General features: G+C 38.4%; 1 protein-coding gene across 1 annotated transcript; it reads left to right on the forward strand.

Annotated features, from left to right (window-relative positions):
• Positions 1–6,555: 6,555 nt before the first annotated feature.
• On the forward strand, positions 6,556–24,909 carry LOC140241718 (transmembrane prolyl 4-hydroxylase-like). Its single transcript, XM_072321467.1, has 9 exons — positions 6,556–7,023; positions 8,796–8,877; positions 12,968–13,499; positions 14,774–14,831; positions 16,070–16,215; positions 18,896–18,986; positions 20,935–21,061; positions 22,084–22,192; positions 24,123–24,909. Exons 1-9 carry the CDS (start codon positions 6,862–6,864, stop codon positions 24,271–24,273), a joined length of 1,458 nt encoding a protein of 485 aa, XP_072177568.1. The 5' UTR covers positions 6,556–6,861; the 3' UTR covers positions 24,274–24,909.
• The last annotated feature ends 196 nt before the right edge of the window (positions 24,910–25,105 follow it).

The raw sequence follows: 25,105 nt of genomic DNA on the forward strand, positions 1-25,105 counted from the left end.
CATTCCAATGTACCTTCAACAACAGGCTGTGTGTCAAGGGGCATTGACATTTTGCGGCCTCCATGTCATCTGCAAGCTGTTGCCCGAAACTATTTTTTTCATTTTTTTTTTAAAGTGACAGACAAGAGGTCATCTAAAATACAGACAGCGCTGTTATCTTGCGTTGTTAACCCATACCCCGCAGTACGTTACATTTTTTTTTTTGAGCGCTGAGTTCATCCTTACAAAGTCAGCTCCTAATATATTTCACCCTTAGGGATGTTTGTGACGGATTTCCTCCTCAGCAAAATAAACATTCTGATTTCCTCGATGGGCAGCGGGCGAGCAAGAATGAGCTTGCCACCAAGGCAAGAAGGAAAAACAAAACAAAACAGAAAACCTTTCGGTGTTTGTTCGTAAAAACATAAACAAAGAAAGCTGTTAACGATATTAAATCAAGAGAGGGAAGACATCTTGTTTCATTGACTACCATTCCAGCAAGGGATTGAAATGTAGACACAGACCTTAGTACTAGTACTCCTTTCACTTTCTTAACCGTATCATCCACTTACAGCGGTGTTCCGTCCTAAGATTTTCCGAAGTGGCTTCTTCAAGCTTTGGCCAATGCTGGTGGTGCCTCATCACACTTTGCTTCCATTTTTTGTACTCTCATGAAACTTTCGTTTCTCAAACAGGTTAGTTCAAACTTATTCGTTGACTATTCGAACTCTTCTCCCCTTCCTTCCCCCCACACTCTTTTTTTTTTTCTACAAACAAATAGTTGTGACATGATCACAATAATTGACTTGTTAATGGTACGAACGGTGGACCATCTTGTTAACCATCAACGCGAAAGTCGGGATCACACACGATTCGCCTGCTCTTTGTCATTTGAGAGTAAGTTAACAAAAATAGTGGTACACTCGGTTTGATGCAGGGAAACATGAAAACGTTTTATCACAAGTTTCAAACTTAAGATCCAATTTCTATATCCGGTGTGACTGAGCACTCGAACCAAGGAGGATTAAAGCGGAACTAAACCTATATCATGTTTGTTCGAGCGGTTTACCAAAAGCGACAGAAAATAACGACAACGTTCTACCGAGTTGGAGAACGAAAACAAAATATGGTGATACCTCCTCAGTTTTGAAATGATGAATAATGTCAACAGAGTTAGAGCGGAGTTGAATTAGCCGATGAGAAAAAAGGCACTTGTGTTTGACAGCAACAAGCTGAAGCTTGATACATCCTTGAACCCTTGGGTGTTTGACGCAGGTTTTCTACATGGAAGGGCACCATTTGTTTGGCAGTTGGGGGCGCGCTGCATTCGCGGATGTACGTGATGGCCTCGTCAAACTGAATCATTACCTGCAGAACATGACAGGGTTTATATAAGGAAGAAATATCTCCTCGGAAAATAAATACGCCCTAGTATGACAGGTAGCATGAAAGCACATGATAAATCATAAAAATCATGAGACAATGAGAAGAATAGCGATATAGAAAAGGAGGGTGGGGTGGAGAAGAAGAAGAAGAAGAAGAAGAAGAAGAAGAAGAGAGAGAGAGAGAGAGGGAAGAGGGAGGAGTAGCGATTTAACCAGAGAGGTGGAAGAGAAATCTCTTCCACCTCCCTGATTTAACATTACATTGCGGCAAGAGTATGCGGGTATGTCACATAATTCACCTGTAGGTCGTAAGATCACGCGCTGTTCTAAGCTTGTTTGTTTTACCGGCATTCATCATTACGTTTTGTCACTGATAGCAACGTGCCGTCACCAACTCTACACAGGACGGAATAGCTGCCAGGGGAAGAGTGAAGTGCTTTATCGCAAATAATTGTGAAGGTGTGTATGATTATTTTTGTCGAAGGTGCGGCACTCAGCGAGATGATGTCGCATCAAAGTTGCAACTCCTCGCCTCCTCCTCCTCCTTCTTCTCCTCCTCCTCCTCCTCCTCCTCCTCCTCCTCCTCCTCTTCTTCTTCTTCTTCTTTTTCTTCTTCCTCATCTCATAATTCTCCTCAATATTGAATGATACATTGGTGTTTTGACTGTCATGGTGATTATTATGATGATGAATTCAAAAGCAAAAAATAATTATCATGCTGCATTAAGTCTCTTTCACTTCATATTCATTTTCGTGAAGTTCCAAAACCACATGGGTGGTAGTAAAATCCATAATTATCAGCTATTATTCCATTCTATGCAACAATCTGTCCTGTAAACTAAAAAACAAACAAACAAACAAAAAACAACTTCAATTCCGAAACAATACCGAATACATCTGCTCCAAATACTTAGTGAGTCGTGGATGCTTTATAGACTTATTTGTGTTCTTCTTTCTTTTCTCTATCTTTTGATATATTGTGTATGCGTCTTTATATGCTGTTTGATATAAAAATGAAAAGTGTATTGTACTCCGTTGATATGTGCCTGTATACTTACTTTTCAAAACGTTACATTGGAATTAGTTTCTGAGCTCTTATCAACAAGCTTACAATAGATTATTGTTGACAATTCATATAGCTGTATATTCTCTTGTGATTATCAGGCTGTCTTTTTTTTTGTCTAAATGGGCAGTCTTTTATATATATTTTTTCGCATCGACATTTTACTTTTCCAGCCGATACAATCTCGACGCACAAAACATGCTGGAATGATTGGACTGTAAAAGCAGTGCCAAAATACAATAATCATAGACAAGGATATCCGACGAGAAAGTCATTGGCGCTGCTGTACTTGGGGCATCTGTAAGTATTTTCAGAGCAGAGGGTATTGCCGGACAACACTGCTGTGCTAAACGAGGGAACAAGTGAAGGGGGATTTTGAATTCAGATTGAACTATTTTTCCTCATTAACAGAGAGCAATTTAAAAGCAAACAAACAAAAAGTGAACCAAATAAACAAACGAACAAACAACCGAACAGACAAACACTCAAACACTGTCAAATGGATAAACAGGACAGTCAACTACAGTAGTGAAAGAAGGACTGTGGAACTTAAAAGTTAGATGAGACGATCGTGTCACACAAAGTCCTCCTCCAGCCATCCCCCATCCAAAAAAAAAAAAATAACAATAACAATAACAATAACGATATGAAGCGGAGAATTCACTTCCATTCCACTATCATTGTTTGTTTTTACTTTGTATTAAATTGGTCACATGGATACTACATTATCTCTATCTAATTCAAAAGGAGAGTATGGAGGCAGTGAAGGCTTCCATTTACCTGATCATCTAATCATAATGATTCTACCGATTCCATGACTTCCTGTGGTTTTTGCCGAGATATCGGCTAGACCTCCGATATCAGATTTTGGCCTGATTAGCCAAAGCTTTTATAGGACGTGGTGTGGGATATCCCTTGCTTTTTAATTGCTCGTGCCAGACGCTGTCGATACGAATGACCCAAAGCTTCATATACACCTATATAGTTCAGGAAGGAAAGGGTCGTGATGTGTAAATGGGGGGGGGGGGGGGGCGAAGAAGACTATAAAGCAGTACGATACAAATCAATTATACCCTGAGTATCTCATTGTTATAAGGGATATATTTTACTAGCAACAACATGCTCATGCTCATTTAATAATCATTTTTGCGTTGATCATTTCGAGAGAAGCATGAAACGATTGTCCATATGTATCACACATCTATACAAACCTGTTTGAGGTGAATTTACGCCGAAATAAATACTGTTACGGAGGTTCAGTAAATGTAATAATATTAGTAGAATACACCGGTGACTTTTGAAGAACATCGGACAATCCGTTCCACCATGGGGTCGCAACATCATTGTAACGGAACGATATAGAGAAAATGTATTAAAAAGAGAGTGTCATATTATTTTCATATTTAACCATATCAAAAATGAAAGAGCAATGGACTTACCTCTTTCAGAAGGCGGAGGATGATATCAATTTGATCAATAATGTCAGTATGTAAGTCAAGGATATTTGTACTCTCTTTTTTTTCTCGAAATCAAACAATTCGTAACTTTGATAGGATACCCTGTTGCACCAATTTATTGCATGGGCTCATTGACATGCAGCGTCATGATTCTATTATTTGTTTTTAATCCACAGTTTTCAACATGTTTATATTATTCTCATGATTACTCTAGCAAGAGAGACTCAAATTTCCAATTCGACATTCTTTATTCTCAATCGTATTCCACGCTATAAATACTTATTTGCGTAAATTGACTCTGCTAACTGAAAGTTTAGGTGGGCGTGTGAACCCGCGTCGTGAATGCACGAGTGGAGCTAATCATCGACAGTTAAGTTTTCGACCTAAACTTCAAGTTTGGCAACTGCGTGTGAACGTATAACTTGAGTGACCTCCCTGGTTTAACTATCAAAACGGACATCTGGATCTAATTACGTAAAAAGGTTGTAAACTTCGGATGTCGTTTAAGTTCAACTGTGCGTTTTTTATTCTTATTTCTGTTCCGTTTGTATACGAACCTTTGTGTGTTTGTTGCCATCTTTTAACAAATAACTAAACAGTTTATAGATATTTATGCATTTTCTACAGTCTCGTTTGTCTTTATGTTCGTTTATTCCTTTGTTTATTCAAAATACAGATCGAGAATTACTATTGTCATTGTTAATATGAAATTTATGTCGCCTTGTACTCAACTTAGCAAAACTATTGCCTGAAACTGTGAGAACTTACATCAGGAAGGGAGGTTCTTGGAGGACAGCGTGACCAAGAATCTGTGTCTCATGATAAATTCAATATCACTCTTAACAATAATTATTATTTGAGGAAAATTTCTCCTGATTTTTTTTTTTATTTTCATTTTTTGATATGTGAGTGCACTCTGTTGGACAGACACTCTAGGAACAGTGGCTGTTCTATAGTTTGTAGAATCTGAGGAATCATATGGAATGTGAATTACTTTTGGGAGGTTGTTTTGCTTCATGGACATGCCTAAACCATCGATATTATACGTGCTCCATATTCTGTGCAAAAGCGATTTACATGGGTGGAGATCTAAAAACGCAGTGTTGTGTATATAAGCACCGTCTACGGGCCGAAATCTTTTGATACGTACAAAGCACTGACCTTGGACATTTACGAAGAGGCTAACCCGAAGTGGCATCGTTTGACATTCTGTCGATTATGGTAAATTGACGGAGCGTCCCGCCCCCTCCATCATTACATGTACCGAGTCACATGGTAAACTAATTACAGGGCACCGCAGCTGTGCAGCAGTCAAGTTCAAATATTTTGGCCAGGGCTGATGCTCATTTATCCTTCTCTCTATCTCTCCCTGTCCTTCCCTCTATCCCTCCTCCTTCTCCATGACTCTCTCCTCTGTCTCTCCCTCTATTCCTTTTCCTCTTTCTCTCTATCTATTTATCTATCCATCTATATGTCTATCTATATGTCTGTTTTCTATAGATCTGTTTATCTACGCATCTGTTCATCTACCTGTCTATATATATCTATCTACCTAGTTGTCTATCTATCTGCTTATTTATATATCCATCTGTTTATCTATCTATCTTTCTCTCTATCTCTCTATCTGTCTATATCTATCTATCTATCTATCTATCTATCTGTCTGTCTGTCTATCTATCTATCTATCTGTCTATATCTATCTATCTATCTATCTGTCTATCTATCAATCTGTTCATCTATTTATTTATTTATTTATTTATTTATTCATCTATCTATCTTTTCATTCTTTATTTCAAAATTTTCCAATAATCTCTCTCTTTTTCTGTGTCTCATCGCTCTCCATCTCTCTTCTCTCCGTCGATCTTTATGACTGGATCTGTCCTTCTGTCTCTCACCCTTTTCTCACATGGACCTAGATATTTTCAATACATAAATGACCGAAGATGCACATAAGAATAATTCTCTTCAACAGTATCTTGTCTAATTCACTTTGAGAAATATTGCATACCATATTTTATGTCCTCACTTATACTTAGATACTTAGAAACCGCGTTATGAAAGAGCGTACAATACTCAGAGAATTTCAAAGTTTATCTAATAAAAATCAGTTATGAAATGGGTGAGATATCCGAAATGGGTGAGATATCCAAAAACAAAATAAAACAAAGTGATCGTAATAAAAGGTGGGTCCCACCTTCTATTAGGATCGCATCTTTTTTTTGATATCTCAACCCTTTCAAAAACAATTTTCATCAAATAAACTTTGAATTACTCTTGAATGTTATGCTCTTTCATATTTCATACGAGGTTTCTCATTATCTCACAAAAAGAAGTTGGAATCCTCAAGCCCCATCTCACATTGTCATCAGCGTAAGATTTTGTTGTATAGTCTTCCTTTTCTCCGTCTCTCTCTCTTTCTATCTAGATCCAAAATACATAGATATACCCGCATATATATCCATGATTCCATGTTTACACTCATCTATCTTTTTCCCCTCTCATCGTTTACGTTCTCTCTTCCTATGGCTATGCCTCCCTCTCTTTCACTATGTGTTAAGAGGGAGAGAGCAAGTGCGCATGCTCACAGCAGACGAGCCTTGAGTGCAGTACGGGGGAAGTTCGGCCAGACGAAATTAACACTTTACAGTGTTTGTGTTCCCCACAAGCCGTCGTCAACAAATCTACCGGTAATAAACGCAATTTAGACTTCTAGATTGACTTCGTCCGTCATCCGTCCGAGTTACTGTCATTTTTGTCTCTCTTCTGTTGGTTAATCATGATATCGTCGAGTCCGTAACTCAAACTCTGACTTTTCTGTCTGTCCGTCTGTCTTTGTCTCTCTTGCTCTCTCTCCCTATTTCAATCCAGTTGTAGGCCAAAAAGTTGCATCGGACATGGCATTGCGTTTCTGCTGCTAGATTCTGCCCCCCTTACAGAGCAGCGTCATAACCCTACGGATGTGTTCCTCGGGGGAGCGATGGAGTGGACCGAAGAGCACATTCTCGTGCTCATTTTGGGAATATTGTGTCGTTTCGTCGTGGTCATCCGCGGATTCGACAACTGCCATCGACTCGACGATAGCATCGGAGGAGGAGACTCCACGACAGACAGCAACCTATTTCAGTACGACCCCGTGGAGGTGAATATTGTATCTAGTGGTTTTCGTGGTCGCATACAGTACTCTAGATTTTGCTGCTCGTTGTTGTTCTTTTCTTTCTTTTTATTTAACTTGTCATACCATAGCCTTCACAGTGAGTCATTCCAGCTAACGGAAGAGCCCTGACGTTTTCTTTAAAATAATCAAGTTTAGATCAGAGAAGTTTCTGTTGCTGTTAAATCTGGCAAGGCCACTTGAGTTGCACACGTACTATTAAACAATAGATAGGTTTCTTCAACTCAAAATCATCGAATTACGTGTATTTTCACCGACGTAATAAATCATATTTTATCAAAACAAACACGTACTGCTTGACTTCAAATAAAAACCACCTCGTGATGGTTTGCAACGTTAGAGGTATACTGGCAAATATGTCACCAGTTTGATGTTCGAATTTATGAGAGTAGAGAGCACAGAGCACACCGACCGACATTGCAGGCGACTAACCGTAAAGAAATTTCTGATAAGCCGGATGGATACGACAATCCATGGACGGACGGAAGAAGGGGGGGGGGGGGGGTAACCATTCACCGCGACCTGAGGGGAAAAATGTGCTAATGTCTTCCGATGGAAATGCACAACGCGTAAATCCGACCTTTCATTACAACCGCGGCTTCTCGCATCCTATATTTGTCATACCTCTCAATCTGTCCGTCATTTATACTTTCACTCTATACACCTTGTTGTTTCGTCTGTCACTGGGTCCATATCTTCTATCTATCATGCACAATTCATCGTAGGCTGCACTGAATCTACTAGTATTTTGGCATGACCCTCACCTCCTTTACTATGACACCAAAGCATTCATCCTATCTACAGTGCAGCTAACGAAACTTTTATCACCCCACATATCCAACTCCTTTCTTTGGACTTTACCTAGTAAAAAAGAAAAAGATCACTCCTGAAAGTTTATTATTTTGTATTTTACCTTCTATATTAGGGCCTATATATTCATCTTTTCCTACACTATCGACTCCACAATTCAATCAGTATACCCATTATCTACTATACGTCTGCCGCACCTGCCCTTTTCATCTGTCAGTTCCTTCAGTACCCCCCCCCCTTCCAACACGAATGTGTCGCTCCCAATGCTTGTCAAGAGGACTGTCCACTATACAGATCAATACTTTGGGTTCCCTCGTAGTAGCTGTATAGGGTATTCGTGATGAGTAATGCAATTCACTGATTTTTTTTTTCTCTCGTACAATATGTTTCGTATACTACCACCATAAATGCACTGATATCTAACCAGTTGATCCGCACTTGTACGATAGGTGCATGATACCCATTTGCTTTGAAATGGTTAAAACAAGTGACTCGACTTCTGTATACAAAATTCTATTGCATTTCATGTATTTTTTCCATTCCCACCCCCAAAATATAATCATATACATAACAATAAGCACATTGACGTAACTGTATGTACAATGTACAAAAAGTAGTTGTTTTTCAGTCATCTAATATCAATTAATAAAATTGCATCAATAGTGTATTCAGCACAGAAAGACGGAGTATAGACACATTGTATTTAGACCCAGACAATAAATTGTACAGACAGACAGAAAGACAGATAATGAAAGAGATATAGATAAAAATGTATGACAGTAATGGTGACTAGTTTGCTGCACTTTTATGAATGTACCACAACTCACCAGGCTAAATATATTGCGCAGATTTTAGATTGGCAGTTGTCGATTGTTATGTAATCGGGCGAGGTTGTTATCCTTCTCTTTGTTTTGTTCCATTTCATACAGATTGGCCACGTCCGGTTTGCGGAGATAGAACCGGGCCGCTACGTGCGTATGAAAACTCTCGCTGTAGATCCGCCTATTTTTGGTGAGTGCCAGGCCATCCAACGCCTAGCCTTTTGTCAAGGCCCTCTCGCTGTAACGGGTGAGCGAAGAGAGCCCAGCCGAGCGCGACCCCACTCGACTGGGCTCTCTTCACCCTACAGCGAGATGGCCGTGACAAAAGGCTATCTAACGCCTTTCTCCTGTATAGGGCTCACACCTGTAAATAAAATGGAATGTCGCAGACCCCTTCACAAATTCGTACCAAAGATACCAAAATAAATGAAGAAAAAAATTAATTAAAAATCATTAATGCAGTTTGGCATAAAACTGAATAGCTGCAGATATTGAGTATGAATTCCTCTACAAACTGCATTTTGGTTTGAAGATGAAAGCTTTTCTCATGGAATTTGAAGGGACTATATTTCATTGGGTGCATGTACGGAAAATAGGTGATTTTTTTGAGTGAAAAGAACTCGAAGTCTGGCTTTGCGGACCCTTGGACAGAGTTTGAGCCGAAGAACCTGCCGTGGAAATTTGATGGATGACAGGGTATAGCTCACTTATCCAGGTTAGTGAAGATGAAACACCTCATTTCTCCCAGCTATTTTACAGAATTTTTTGAATTTTGAATCTTAACACACGTCTCTATGGGGAATTAAAAAGCCCTAAAAGGTAGGTGTCACGAGGCACTGACGCTATTTTAGGGCAAGGATAAGGCAGAATGTTAAGCGAGGACTTTCATTCATTTTTCTGCAATTTGTCTCATTTTCACCCATCTTTCTCTCTGTTTTCTCTCTATTTTTATTTCTCCTCTTTCTCCTCGCCAATATTGGCTATTAGGGCATTAGTTAATAATAATAATAATAATAATAATAATAATAATAATAATAATAATAATAATAATAATAATAATAATAATAATAATAATAATAATAATAATACATTTATAAGGCGCTTAATACAGATGTTTCTAAGCGCACAGTCTACCGGAAAAATTCAATATTCAAACCAGAATAATACCAAAAAAAAAAAAATTAGTTGTAGTACTTTCCACGCTGTCTCATTCTGTATTCATAATACACAAGAATCTCTTGCTTCTTTTATTTGAAAAACAAAAACAAAACCTTTAACAGTATCGCATATATTTCCTCTCCAGCTGGTTCCAAATGTATACGTGTCAAACTCTATCCCCCACTTTTTGTACTGTGTAGTGTGTAATCCCGCAATCATCCGATTTTGTGAATTCCCAGATTTATGCATAGAGAATAAAAGGGATGGTATAGTTTTGGTTGTGATGGCGATTCAGACATTTCTTTTTTTTTTTGCGAAATAATTAGAAAGAAATTATTTGAAATATTAAAGGTAGGGAATCCCATTTGCATGCCTTAAATGAAGAGTTGTATAAATACAGTGGTATGTTGAAGAGAGTATCATTTTAGAAACTCCCATAAAGTATTGAAAGTGGAAGGTAACATTTAGTACATTTTTATTGACCGTTAGATTTTGAATGGAATTTTTTTCGGGGCTCACCGTAAATTCCAGTACATTACTAGGCTACCTTTGCAGACCCATGCACTGCATATGTTTCCATCATGTATATTTTGTGAAGAAAGTTCATCAAAACTTACAAACATTTCTATATACATTCTTGCCACACACTCTATATGTTATTACATCAGCTCTTATACTTTAAGATTTGTGCTTATAGATAAAAAAAAATACAGAAGACTGCAACAAAAAGGCTTAAGTGTGGCTGACACACAGAACTACTGAGTAGTTGAGTTTTGTGCATTATTCAAATTGTAGATAATTGTTGACTTCCAAATTTCTCAGCAGTGGCCTAAACAAGTCCCCTGAGGTTCATATTTAATGTTTTGCTGCATTTTGGGAGGTCTGTAAAAGGTATCCCCTACCTTTAAAGAGCAAACAATTCTAGGAGGAACTATAGTTTATTTGATTAAAATCGGCTTTGAAATGGCTGCGATATCCAATAACAAAGTGAAACAAAGTGGTCCTAATAAAAGGTGGGTTCCACCTTTTATTAGGACCACTTTGTTTGTGGATATCTCAGCCATTTCAAAACCGATTTTCATAAAACTGTGCTTTCCTCTCAGAATAGTTATTATGCTCTTATGCGTGGTTTTTAATTATTTTGCAAAAAAAAAATTAAAATTTAAATTCCCATCTCAACCAAAACTAGGTACACAACACCCCTCTAAAACTCCTGAACCGATGTTGTAGAAGAAGACACCCCTGAAGGCACACTTCACTTTGCCCCCGTGGAAAAGATTTCAAACTCCATGGCAACCACTATGAAAAGATTCATCAGATTACTGTAGTGTAAATCATTGCATGTCCACTGCGTAGATCCTTTTCACGGTGATTTCAAAGTAACAGAGCCGTTGGTTACTGCTCTGAAATATTCTCACACGGTTTTTATAACTATATGGGCGTTGATGGGAATAACGGACAAGGACGATGTCATTGAAAGACGGAAAAAATATGGCATACAAAACTTCATACACGAAAAAACAGGTTAATTCCACTTAATGTTGTGCTACCAAAAGTCAGATATTGATATTATGTAAAAGAATGATTATCCTTTCAGATAAACAAAAACACAACCCACCGAAAACACAAACACGCATAATGGATATCAAGTCCGTTGACCCAAAACACATATTTTCCAGCTAAGTGGGACTTTGACCCTATACATAAAAAATATTTATGCTCTTGTCGTTGAGTCGCGCGGTTATCCCTCGCATATTTTTTAACGAGATCCAGGGCTTGGGGTTACGCCTGAATTTTACAGTTGGCAGCTGACCAACCCTAAAGGCGCAACAATGAAGTCGTTGCCAATCGGGGGATATTTACTGAGGGCAAAGCAATGGGATTCCAGATTGAGTTCCTCGTGTCACGTCATTCCAGGGTATTACAGCCGTCAATCATTTTTCAAGGAGAACCAGAGATTTTTTATTTTTATTTTTTACTCCAGAAGAGAAGGACAAAATGCCGGGACGTTCTTGAAAATGTAGACGTTCGAGAGCAAACAAAATTTGCTGAATGTTGCTTCAGAAAGATCACGTTGCCTTCGCAAGTTATGTTGATTGAAAACAAATCAACCCACCTTTACAGCGATCATGTAGAAAAAAAGTAGCTTTGACACGCTGCACTTTGATGTTCGGCATACACACTGAAAGGAACACATACAATGATCATACCGAAAAGACAAGTAGATATATGATCTCATATATGAAGAGTCGTTTTATTTTTCATCGTTTTACTTTTATCTCTATTCGTTCACTTATTTATTCTATTTCGGTACTTTTCTAACACAATCAAATCAAATATTCGTACCTTGTGTTTAATTGAAGGTCTATTTCCGATGTAAGTAATTTAACCTTCCATGTTAAAGTCTCATGTTACGATATTTTTATTACCCTAATTTATCCTGTATGAGACATGTAGCCTAGCTGATACTGTATCATTTAGGGAAATAATATGATTATATCTTATAATTACGTGGAATACAATAATGCATAGATATTTGCATGCCTGCTGATACATGCATTAAAAAATAATCACTTGATAAAATGCGTTATTTTAATTCCATGTACAACACAGACAAAAAACAACAACCCCAAAACAAACAAACAAACAAACAATCAGAAACACACGTGCTTTTCCACACAACATGATATTAGGCCTACACGTGAGGGCCGGTGTTACTATGTTGGCGATATATTATAATCCCTTTGATCGTATAGTATTGTGTTATTATTCTTGCGAGTTAACCAATCTGCATAGACACACACACACACACACACACACACACTGACATCAATCAGGATGTCAGTACTTATCTCATTACTGACTGCTCTAATTGTCCACGACTAAAATCCTCCTTAAAGTGACAACCAGGGTTTTAGTATTTACAGCTATTGTAAAAATCAAGTCAACTCCGTTCCTTCAATGCTGTTGGCTACAGTTTTTGTCAATGTTGGTTTTCTGATTTTGTTTTTATAACTGGTGTTCAGGGATGTGTTCTATGAGACGGTTTTACATAAAAACGTTTTCCAACCTTGTTTTCCCAATCTTCGCAAGCTGTTTTTTTTTTTCTCTCTCTCTTCTAGAAATCCCAAACTTCTTAAGTGACTCAGAGTGCGAATACATCAAAGAGCTAGCGATTGAAGATGGACTCGAGATCAGTCGAATAGCGTACAAGGGCTCATCAACAAACACACAGGAAGATGCCGCACGTGGGACTAACAGCAGTTTGCACAGTCGCTTCAATGATACAATTTGGAAAGAAAAGTTGGTCGCCTGTGATAAGGACGATGACGAACTACTTGACCCCGAAGAGGCCTTGGCGTGCCTGCCGAATCTCCGGGCAGAGAACGTGACGGCAGCCATGTTGGGCCTCATGCTAATGGACCTCGAGCTCGATCGCGACTCGGACGGCCGAATAGGGCCGAAAGAACTGTGGAGGACTGCCGAGTGGACGCCGATGCTTGCCGAAGAAGTGCGAGAGTGGATAAGGCGATGGGATGGCGGAGAGGGTGAGCGTTTCGTGAAGCGGTGGAAGGGCCAGACACGGATAAGCGACCAAACGTGGCTGAGTGCGTTGCCCGAGGACCGGCACTTCCTCCGTGAGCTACAGGACAGGTGCAGGCACTTAATTAATAGAGCACCCATATTATCTTGATATTATCGATGTCGAAATGATCTTGTCGGGAGATGTGAGTTATGTCTTCAAAGAATGCACACTTAATTATTTCAAGAATTCATTCAAGAAAGGATATTTACTCACCAACGTAGAATTTTACGGGTGAGTTCGGGATTCCGAAGGTTCGTTAGCAAGCATTTCTGTTCATTTTCGGATTAACGAACCTTTGGAATAACGAACCTTATTTCATTTTCGGGTTAACGAATATTTAACCCACATCCACTACCATGATCGTTGCAGTGATATGAAGTTATCATTTATTATTCTATTTTTAAGGATCAGTTAATTATTCTTTTTTTTTCCGAGGGGGAGGGCGATGGGGCAGAGCAAGTGATTACAGCAAAACACGCGTCTATGTCCAGACGTCAGGTGGACTGATCGGCAGCATTCCAAAGTGGTATGCTTTGTCATTGTCACTCGACCCATGGCATGCTAAAACCCGGGATAACCGTGCAAAGTCTATGGAGATTTCAGAATCTCAAAGGGGAACAAGTTAATAATGGGGAATCGTGTCGGAATTTTGGCAGTCATTCCACCTGTATCACGTGACTCTGTGAGAGATAGACGTATAACGATATCATCCACCCCTCCACCTGGCAGTTTAACAACACCGCAATAATCAAATAAATCAATGAATGAATGAATGAATGAATGAATGAATAAATAAATAAATAAATAAATAAATAAATGAATATATAAACAAATTAATTAATTAATAGATAAATAAATAAATAAAAATCAAGTCATGCAGTATTGTTTTGGACGTTTATTTTTAAATGATGCGCATATATGATTATTAGATGATATACCTCTTTATCAATCCGGTCATCATTTATTCAGTAATTGGATTCTTTATTTTGTTGATGAAATATCGAGGCATACTATTTTCACACATTCTACATCCTCTGTTGTTTCAGTATGTCATTATACGTATAAGAGAGTGGCTCGACTTTGTTAGAATTTCACTAATTCTTGTAAGTTTTTTCTGCTGTTTTTTTTTTTAACTAATTACATTTGGTACTCACTTTGAGACACGTTCATGTTCAGTGGCTTGAACTCAAACCCTGGTCTTACCAATGTCACTGACTTTCAGAATGAAATATCATATCATGATGTTTGTATTGCTTGTTTGCCTCGAGCCATTCTCGATTTCATCGGCGATCAACGCCGTTGAGATGGGCAAAGCTAAATCATCTATTTACATCCTTTTCAGAGTGGTAGCACTGACAAAACTTCCATCAGATATTGTCTACACCAGCGAACCCATGCAGGTGAGTTTTTCCTTGGCATTCGTATTTTGTCTTGCTTATTTGTTTGATTGGTAAGTTGAATCATTGTTCTTGTCTAGATGTGTATAGCTTATATTCAATCTTTTTTTTTTTTTTGGGGGGGGGGGGCTTATATAATTTTCTATACAGGCATATTTCTATTTTTGTTTCTTGTTTGTTATTATGTTTTGTTAGATGTGTTATTATGGCGTTTTGCCACTTTTTGTACATGGGAATGGGTTACTACAAATGTATTAACGTGAGCATTACAGACACGGTTTAAGAAATGTCCAACGATGTTAAACCATGTCACAGCGAAACCGTGAGTGCTTGTCATCCTGCAATTTCCTGATCATCTTTCAGTGTCAAGAAGTTTGAAAGGTTTGGGAAAACATCCCCTTACTGCAGATGTGTAACCATTAATGTCTTTGTTATCTATGAATCGTGCTGTTTTGCGATGTTTTAGAATTCTCTCGGCAGATCAATGTGTAATACATCTTACTAGGGAGAATGTCGTCCTCTAATTCTCTGCCTCTTGCTCTTTTGAGTAAACTAACTTTTGAGTATCCCAACAGAAGCTGTTCTGACTTCGCTCAGAAGCACTAGTTTGATAATTGTGCATTGAAATAATATGTGTTATAGTTGACTCCTCGTCAAGTAGATTATCTTCGTTGCTGCTCTAATTCTGCATATTCAACAGTTACTTGTGGCAGGTGAAAATATGAAGCATGTATTTCCATAATTCCACATCATAACCTGTTTTTACATTGATCCGGAAATGGCGCACAGAATGACAGAGGTCGTTGCCACCCCCCCCCCCCCAAAAAAAAGACGACAGTAAAGTAACACTTTACAAATTAAAATGTGATGTGCAATACAAAAAAAAAGAAAAAATCAGCAGACTCTGAGTTTAATGGCGACTCCACATAACAAAGTTTAGAACAGAATGACAATTCAATTAACACCCGCTTTTTACAATAATTCATAATGAATAAATCATGATCTTCACATCATCTAGGATTGACAAGAGGCAGAAAAATATGATATTATGGAGGTCATCATCTACTTGTGTCGGTGTGTATGTGCCTGCGTGGAGTATGTTTGTTTGTGTGAATGTCAGGTTTCGATGTAAGCCCGATCATGATTATATAAATGTAGGTATACAATCACGGCAACATTCGAGTTTTGCGTACAAGACGCAAGGCGCTTACATATTCTTGGTGACTTCTGTTTTTGACCAGGTAGTGAGGTATCGCCCAGGTGGTCATTATCACGCGCACTACGACACTGATGACGTCACATCCGGGCTGGAGTGTCGTCACACAGCCATCAGCCTCAACACATCCTCCGGCGACGAGTTCGTCGAAGACCGATGCCGACTGTGCCGGTAAGGATACGATTGATTGTTGTTGGTTTGGTCTTGTCTCCTTCATTTTTTTTCACTTTGTGCGGTTCGGATCAATTTAGATTATGATTTCGTTTATGTTGAGCCCCCAGGAAAGCGAAAATGAAAGTGAATACAATTAATGCACCACTCCCCGTCGCGTCAGAATACTGTATTACAGCCGAAGGGCATGACGTGGGGGGGGGGGGGGGGAGTTTAAGTATAGGTATGCAATTTCAGGAAAGTAAAACAACAAAGACACAATAGGGCGAAAGTTTCAGGTAAGTGAGATGTTAAAGGGGATGGCTAGTAACTGATCAGTGGGAATCAGTGGGAATGCGGGGGATGATTGTTCCAATTCTTGTGGGGTTCATTTAAGAGTACATTATATATATAGTGTTGTGTGAAAATTATTTGCTTCAGAACGGTCTCATATTCAAGTAATGTGCAGTTTAATGCCCTGTCACTGTACAGGCATGCTAACCTGGAAACATTAAACCGCACATTACTTGAATATGAGACCATGATGAAGCAAATTATTTTCACAAAACAATAAATATACAAAGTACTCTTAAATGAGTCCCACAAGGAACAATCATCCCCCAGCATTCCCTCGATTCCCACTGATCAGTTACTAGCCATCCCCTTTAACTCACAATTTTATTCGAACAATATGAGGGAATTGATAAACTGTGAATACATCTATGAAGGTTGGAAACGTTCTGAGCAAGTTTTTTCCCCTCCCCTTCTCCCTCCCCCTCCTTCTCTCTCTCCATATCTCCTGTTCTCTCTCTTTCACTCTCTTTCTCCATCTCTTAGATGACAAGAACAAATTTGCAGCTGTACTTCTAGTTTTCATTCGTAATTTCAGCTTATTAGCTTTGTTTTGGTTTTCACTGTATTACCTCATTAACATATATTTTTACTCCTCAATCCCTGGTGTTTTCTTATAATCTTATTAATGCAGTTGAAATAGATACTTGAATTTGTGTATATTATACATTATCACTCAACTGATTGTATCAGCGAAGCGCTGTATGAACAGAAGAAAGAAGAGGAAAATATCCAATAAGAATATGTTAGCTCTCATATGACAAGGCGCCTATTCCCTGCTGGTGGATATCGGTATCTTAACAATGGAATGTTTGGTCTGGAATGACAGAGAGAGCAAACAGATACACGAACATGTGCCACTGTGGCTAGAATACGTGCTAAGTTGTCACAACCCGCTAATGAAACATGACATGTGAATGGCGAGGGGGACATTCTGACGCTCGGGATGAATAACAAGACGTCTCCAGAATTACACCTCCTGGGTCCTACTCCTATTCCGCTCCGCAGGCATTGATCCAGACTTAAAGGGGGGGGGGGGGGAGGTGATCCAAAATGATTTTAAGTGGATTTCCTGACCGCAAATATGCAAAAAAAAAAACAACAAAAAAACCCACCTCTGTTTGAGATTGAAGACAATCAGATAATCAATTCAAAAGTTGTGGAAGATAAAAGTTTTTAGTTAAATCTCCGTGCTGTCATCGCTGGATAAGACAATAACAGTTGGTGATATCATGGTGAAGGAATAAACCGTAAAGGAAATCTAAAGTTGATTGCACACTTCTTTTTTTCAGTTTTATAATAATATTCTATGGCCATAATGACAGAGCATTTGACAGAGCATTTGGCCATAGACTCATGATGGAGCTACAACTCCATGATTAAACTTCGATGTCCCTTAGGAAGCAAGTCGAGGAAAGGTGTTCTTTTCAGAAAAAAAAAAAATACCGCATTGACTGAAATACCATTCTCGTGTTTGCCAAGTATCATTGCTGGTGTTTGTTAATACGCTGTGGTTAATGGGACCAACCCCATCCTTCCCCTTATAACCTCGCCCCTTTTCCCCTTCTTCCTCTTCATCACACATTTTTTTTTTCTATCATTCAAGAGTAATGATATAATTATGTATATATATTCTTATATTCATCCCTCCTTCATCCTACCCTCACTGCGTACATTATTGAACTCTGCAGCTGGACAGAATAAATAAGGCGGTGGATATTTTACGATGGACGAACAGGGCAAGTGGCTGGCACCAAACGTCGGTTTACTGTATACACGGCAAAAATAACATTGTCCTGAAATTGAGGTCAGGGGTTATTTGCTCGCCCCATATTTCAGTTTTGATACAGGCAATGAAACCTGTTCCCTCCACTCACCGTGCTTCTTTTTATTTTCTTCTCCATCTCAAACATGATCGTTTTTTTTTTCCCAATTGCAATTCCTCATGGTCGGAACGAAAGTGCATAGTTGAGTTTGTTATACCTTTAACTCTTGCTCTGGATATTGTCAAAATTGCATTTGATAGTTTTCATTTCTCCCCAATTTCTTTCAATGCCGCGTGTGGACAATCTGTCGTAAACAAGGTATCGCTGATTCATAATTCTGATTTGAGCGAAATTTCCCCTAGCGAGTGTGCCCAAACTACTTCTTTGTGGAGGTATATCACAGTTATTCTTTTCGCTATCTTTATTGTCTCTCTGCTGTTTTTCTTACTCCTTTTAGTTTGAAATGGGGAAACATATTGCCATGGAAACTCGCATATCTGATGTAGAAATAGGAATTTCAAATCTTGAGAGGAAGTCCAATAATAGTAATCGTCATTAACCATGTCTTTCTCTTCTTTCTCCAGGATGATTACAATACTGTATTACCTGAATGACGTGGTCGACGGGGGAGAAACGGCATTTCCTTTCGCTGACATGGAATACGGCTCTCCAGAGGTTGGTAACATAGTACTTTAAGTTCAAAGGTCACCAGTGTATTTTTTTTTTTGGTGGTATTTGACAAGCACAACTTTATTTGACACACTAGAAATTTATCTTTATCGGCATAGATTGGTGTAAAAAAGAAAATAGCAGCGATGATGATGATGATGATGATAATGATAATAAAAAATATTGATAACAGCTCTTATGATAAAAATGATAATGATGATAATGATAACTACAATAATAATGGAATTGATACTACTTACAATAGTTCATATCACTATTGTTATTGTTATAGTTATTTACCATAAAGTAAACAGAAATGATAATGATAGATAATAAAAGGTGAGTCTGGTTTAAAGTTGAGGTGCTTCAGTAAAGGTATAAACCTATTGGAACGTGTTTTTAGAGATTTTAGAGGTCTTGCTACATGGTTGTGGTCGATTAAGTCATCAACCCGTAGGATTTTTGTGAACTCATTTTTATGAGTTTTATGAGATGATTTCATGAAACGGACCCCTGGTCTCCTCCTATATTTTCTCTTCCATTTCCAACCTTCCACATGACCTCTTCGTTTCTCCAAATCTTCTTCATTCTCGCCTCTCATAACTCCACCCTTCCTCCACCTCCTGAACTCATCTTTTAGTTCTCATTCATCCGCTTCTTCTTCCTCCTTGTCATCGGTCCACGTCCGTTTCTTTGTCTTCTGCTTCTGTGCTTTCTTCTTCTTCATCATCATCATCATCGTCATCATCATCATCATCATCATCATCATCTCCATCTTTTTCTTCTACTACTTCTACTACTACTACTGTTACTACTACTACTGCTACTACTGCTACTACTTCTATATACTACTACTGCTACTACTTCTACTACTACTACTACTACTACTACTGCTACTACTACTACTCTATCACTACTGCTACTACTACTACTACTACTGCTACTACTACTATCACTACTACTGCTACTACTGCTACTACTACTACTGCTACTACTACTACTACTACTACTACTACTACTACTATACTACTACCACTGCTACTATACTACTACTACTACTACTGCTATATACTACTGCTACTAATTCTACTACTACTACTACTACTACTACTACTACTACTACTGCTACTATACTACTACTACTACTATCTACTTTTACTACTTCTATACTACTACTACTACTACTACTTCTACTACTACTACTACTACTACTACCACCACCACCACTACTATTACTACTCCTATTACTTTTACAATTACGACTGAATTTCTTCCTTCTTCAACTCCTGCTTTCCCTCCACATCTTTTCCGTCTTCTGTAGAAATGCTCACTCGCATTCTTCTTTTATTCATTCATGATGGCATGTATCAATAATCTATTCGGCTGTACTGTTTTCCCCTTCTTCGACATTTTCCTGCTATACGTATCGCCTTTACTGCATCTGAGGTTTGCCTTCCTATTTTTTTCCCCGCTGTTTCTTCATCCCATACTCCTCCTGTCTTAATTTTATTCCAACAAGAGGATGATCCAATACTACGCTATATTATAGTGATTTCTCAGGTTTGACGACGACAACAATGGCTAATATATCGGCTCTCATCATTATCGTTGTCATCATCGTCCTCGTCCTGATCATTTTCATCGTGATTTTATCGTCATCATAATTATTACCATCGTAGTCATCATGGTAATCACCGTCATTGTCAGCTCTACGATCAGTCCTGTCCTTGTATAAGTCATCATGCCGTCTTTCGTCGTCATAGCAACAGCATCGTCTTGCTAACGGGCACCTCGAATTCATCATCTTTTTCTTCTTCTACTTTTTTTTTGGTAGCTTTTGACATTTCGAAATTGAGCCATCACGCTTCATATCTAGTCACGCAATCTATAAAGTCCTCCGATGTTTTTTGATAACGGCTGCTGCTCTTTCTATTTCCTTCCTGGCATCACACAGTACAAGGCAAAGTTCGACTATGATTACACCGACCTCAAGCATCATTGTTACGATAGCAATCTCGTTATCCAGGCCAAACGAGGGACGGCGGTGCTGTGGTATAGCCATTACACCAATCCGGAAACCGGTAAGAGCTTCAGTTCGGATTTTCCGCCAGTGTTTCCGAAAATATGTCTCACTGTTTACACGAAACGAGAGACACAGCAGAGCAAAGTAAAACAACTTACATAACATCCAGGTGGCGAATACAAGGAAGGGAAATTGATAATTACCGAGGACATCTATAGTGGCACGTTAAATTGGCAAACCAAGGTCGTAGAAAAGATCGGATACAACAAGAGTTTCACATTATCCACTTGTGATGCTTTGGTACAACATTTTGATTATAATGTGCAATGAGAAGAGGTATATTACGCGCTCACTCCTAATGATATCATGTTTCAGCTTCTCTCTCCCCCCCCCCTCTCTCTTTCTCCCTCTTTTCTGCCCCATTTCATTTGCAATGAATACTTGCAATAAGAATAATGTGCACAACCATACATGTGCATAATTGGATATGAAGAGTTTTGATCAATGTGCATAGTAGAGCAACTTAGTAGAGCACATTGCCTTCAATGTGCATAGAGACATTAATCTACATCTGTGATATGCGCTATACAAATATGGTTTATTAGTATTACTATTATTATCATTATTGATCGCAAAACGAGTTAAATTCATATTTTTTTGTGAATTTAAGATATTTGCGAGTAAAACTGCTAAAAACACCTGGAATAATAAGAAAACTCGGGATATATTTAATCATAATTTCAAGAGTATTCCATGTTATCTAACAAGTGCGGTATCGCTTCAAAGAATTAATATTGTTCTATCTGATGATCGACTTACTTTTAGACGTTTAAGAATGGACGCTTAACCTGTTTTATTTGCTATCTAACTCTTCAAATAATTGTGTTTCTATATTATGCAATGCATTCATATAATCAAAAGTTATTATCTACTTATTCTACTCTTACTCTTCATCAGTCCGCATTTGAAAGCAAAATGATTAGATGTGATTACTTCCTAATATTCTGTTTGAATCTACAAGAAAATTAATGACATTTTCTTTGGTATCATCCCATCCCCTTGCTTCCCGACACGAAACAGGTTGGATGGGACCGAAGAGACTGCACTCGCTACACGGAGGGTGCGAGGTTAATCGAGGGGTCAAGTGGATCGCTAACACATGGATATCTGTGGATGACGTCTATTCCAGGTAATTGTGCGCGCTCTGGTGTGGTCTGGGTCCGTGAGGCATTATTTACAATTTTCAGGTGAAGCAAAAACCCAGCTATAGTGCCTCAAAATAGTTCTAAAATGTGAGTTAGGGATAGAAACAACCAGTTTATATCTGCAATAAAATTGTCTCTAGACTAAACTGGCTACAGTTATGGTTTATTGAAAAACAGTGACATCTCCTTATATTTTAGGCTTTATTGCAAAATTTTTATATGGTAGGATGTTGTGTGATTTAACTGACCTACACATAATTATGTATCACATGTGATAACTCAAACATTTTTAAATCACTGCTCCCAATGGTAAACAATACCTTTAAAGGGAGGGGCTGTGGATACCCGGGTGATGGGGGAGGGGGAGGCAGGAGCGTTATTCTTCTTTCGAAATTTGTTACAGGAAACACATCACATTTTGATATGCCCAAACGTCATACTCTGCCCCATATCACTCATATGAATATTGCATGAATATGACATATTGAATGTTAACCCGCAATATGTTTCTTATTTTTTACCTCATCTAATCAAGAGACGACTGTTATTAAAAACAACATGTAATCACAAAACCCAATGGCACTACGTTGAAAACAAGGTCGTCACAATGTACGACGTTTGTATGAAACATTTTGCAATCTCAAGTCCAGACAGATGCGGAGCAAAGCTGGTTCGGAGCCAGAATCATTCGACTAATTCAGAATCGTGTTTTTTTTTTATGGCTTTTGTTTTTGTTTTTGTCTGTTTGTTTGTTTGTTTGTTTTTTCCAATGTCCGACTTCAAGAGGATTGTTTGCGTAATGCATTTTAGCTTCTCCATGAACTAGTGCGATTTCCTCTTGAACGCTGCGAGGGCAACAAGTTCAATTTACCCGTTCTCATATATTGATCGTCCAAAAATAAAATAGAATTAAATTAATCCAGTTAACATGTACTATATTTTGTCGTCCACTCACTCGCCGTATTTTGGGTGTCACGTATTATTGAGAGCACGACGTGCGAAAATTTGCAGAACTGATGTTAAATCGGGAGAAAAGTTTTACTTTGCTTTTGTCCTTGTATTACTCATACAGAGAGGCACAACATCTTTTGATGATAAGCAAAACGGAGGGAAATAAATACTTATATGGGAATGGCAGCTAAATCCCCTTGCTCATTGTACCGGATGTTTTTAACCAAAATAACGCACTTGCAAATAAGACAAACACATCACGTTCAGGCACAAAGTAAGGTCGTCGCTTTTTTGTTTGCGTTTGTTTGTTTTTGTTTTTTTTTTTTCACAGAAGCAAACAGATGGGCATAGGATTATGGAAGGCCACCCGTATTCCAAATGATGAACATCACTTTGTTTATTTTGTTCAAGGTTCTGTAGTGCAGCCCAAGGATATCCGTTGTGTCAAACTGCATTTTCCTCTTTATCTAAACACGGGAAGAGCGCAAGAATGAGAGTCAATATAGCACTTCATTTTTATGATTTATGACTGCATGATTTAGTGGGATTTAGAAGAAAAATTATTTTGTTTCATGTCCGATGATTTTGTTTTTCATCCACCTCATTTTTATCTTTCTTTTTTTTTTTATCCCTAATACTTTTATGCTAGCATTAAAACAGAAGAGCTAATACATAGCGCAATGTGCGATGTCATGGATGTAAAATACATTGTTCTATCTGATTATCCTAAAAAAGTCACACACACATATACACACACACACACACACACACACACACAAACAAACAAGCACACACTACACACATACAGGGTGACAATAATTATGTTTAGCAGGCTGTTTCGCTTGTTTTTTTGTTTGTTTTGTTTTGTTTTGGTTTTTTTTTACACTCGATAACTCTTCGTGTCGGCAGCAATTATCACATAATCTTCTGATTTACCATGTGTCTTCTGCTTCTCCGTTTCAGGCAATGGCAGTACATGGATTCTCTAGGTTCGTTTCTAGCAGAGCGAGCGGCAAACTCGAAAAGAATAAAATGTCTGGAAGGCGACACGAGATGGGACCGACGGAAAGGGGATACCGGTCTGCGCTCCACTGACCACTCCAACTCGCCGTAAGAAAACATCATCTGCGTCTTTCATGGTCTCAGCCGTTTCAATTCGAACTAAAGGTGGCGCTGTTTTGTATTCCTTTCACGGCACATCATCTCTTCCTCGGCCCTCAAACCAAAGAGAAATATCGGACACAACCTAAGCATACTGTTATCTTCTTGTTCATGGTGGGTATTATTATGACTGGACAGCAGTTCACAGTGAACAAAACGACATCGCAAAAGAAAACGATAAACATGTCTAAACACATGTTTAAAGCTTTTCGTGTGTCATATTCTTGGTTTTGCACCTTCGCTTGGTAATGGTGCAATTTTAAATGAAAAGCAGTGTGGACAATCATGTTCATTGAAGAAGTTGCTAGAAAAGTTCTGATGTTTCGGATTTTGTACACTAAAAAATGTGTTGTAAGGTTAAAAAAAGAGCTTTAGATCTGCGACGCGAGCTCTTATACCTCGGGGTTGGACAATCATGACAACGGAAACAGCTGTCTCACACATGTGCAGAACATGATTCTCTGCCTAATAGCGTCATCTATAGCGTTCGCGTCGCAGATCTAAAGCATGCTAATATACATGTATATAAGTCATGGAGGACACTAATATACAGTACAAAGCAATAAAGACTTTTATGCACCCTGTTGAACTTTTTTCAAAGAAATGATATTTTATTAATTGCCTGTCGAGTGTTTGGTTTGAAATGATGTTGAATAATGTTGAAAAAAATAAAACATCATAAAAGAATCCAGTGTATGTTCGATCGTTTCTGCTCCTTCCCTCTCCTTCTCTCTCCACGCAATATGGTATCGGCATAACTTCTGTTATGAGAAAATTGATAAAGA

This window comes from Diadema setosum, chromosome 18 (assembly GCF_964275005.1).
Source record: "Diadema setosum chromosome 18, eeDiaSeto1, whole genome shotgun sequence".
Lineage (NCBI taxonomy): Eukaryota > Metazoa > Echinodermata > Echinoidea > Diadematoida > Diadematidae > Diadema > Diadema setosum.

Coding starts and splice junctions, on each gene's coding strand:
- LOC140241718 (XM_072321467.1), top strand. CDS start 6,862: ATGGAGTGGACCGAAGAGCACATTCTCGTGCTCATTTTGGGAATATTG. Junction 8,878..12,967: donor TGTAGATCCGCCTATTTTTG/GTGAGTGCCAGG, acceptor TCTCTCTTCTAG/AAATCCCAAACTTCTTAAGT. Junction 13,500..14,773: donor CTCCGTGAGCTACAGGACAG/GTGCAGGCACTT, acceptor CATCCTTTTCAG/AGTGGTAGCACTGACAAAAC.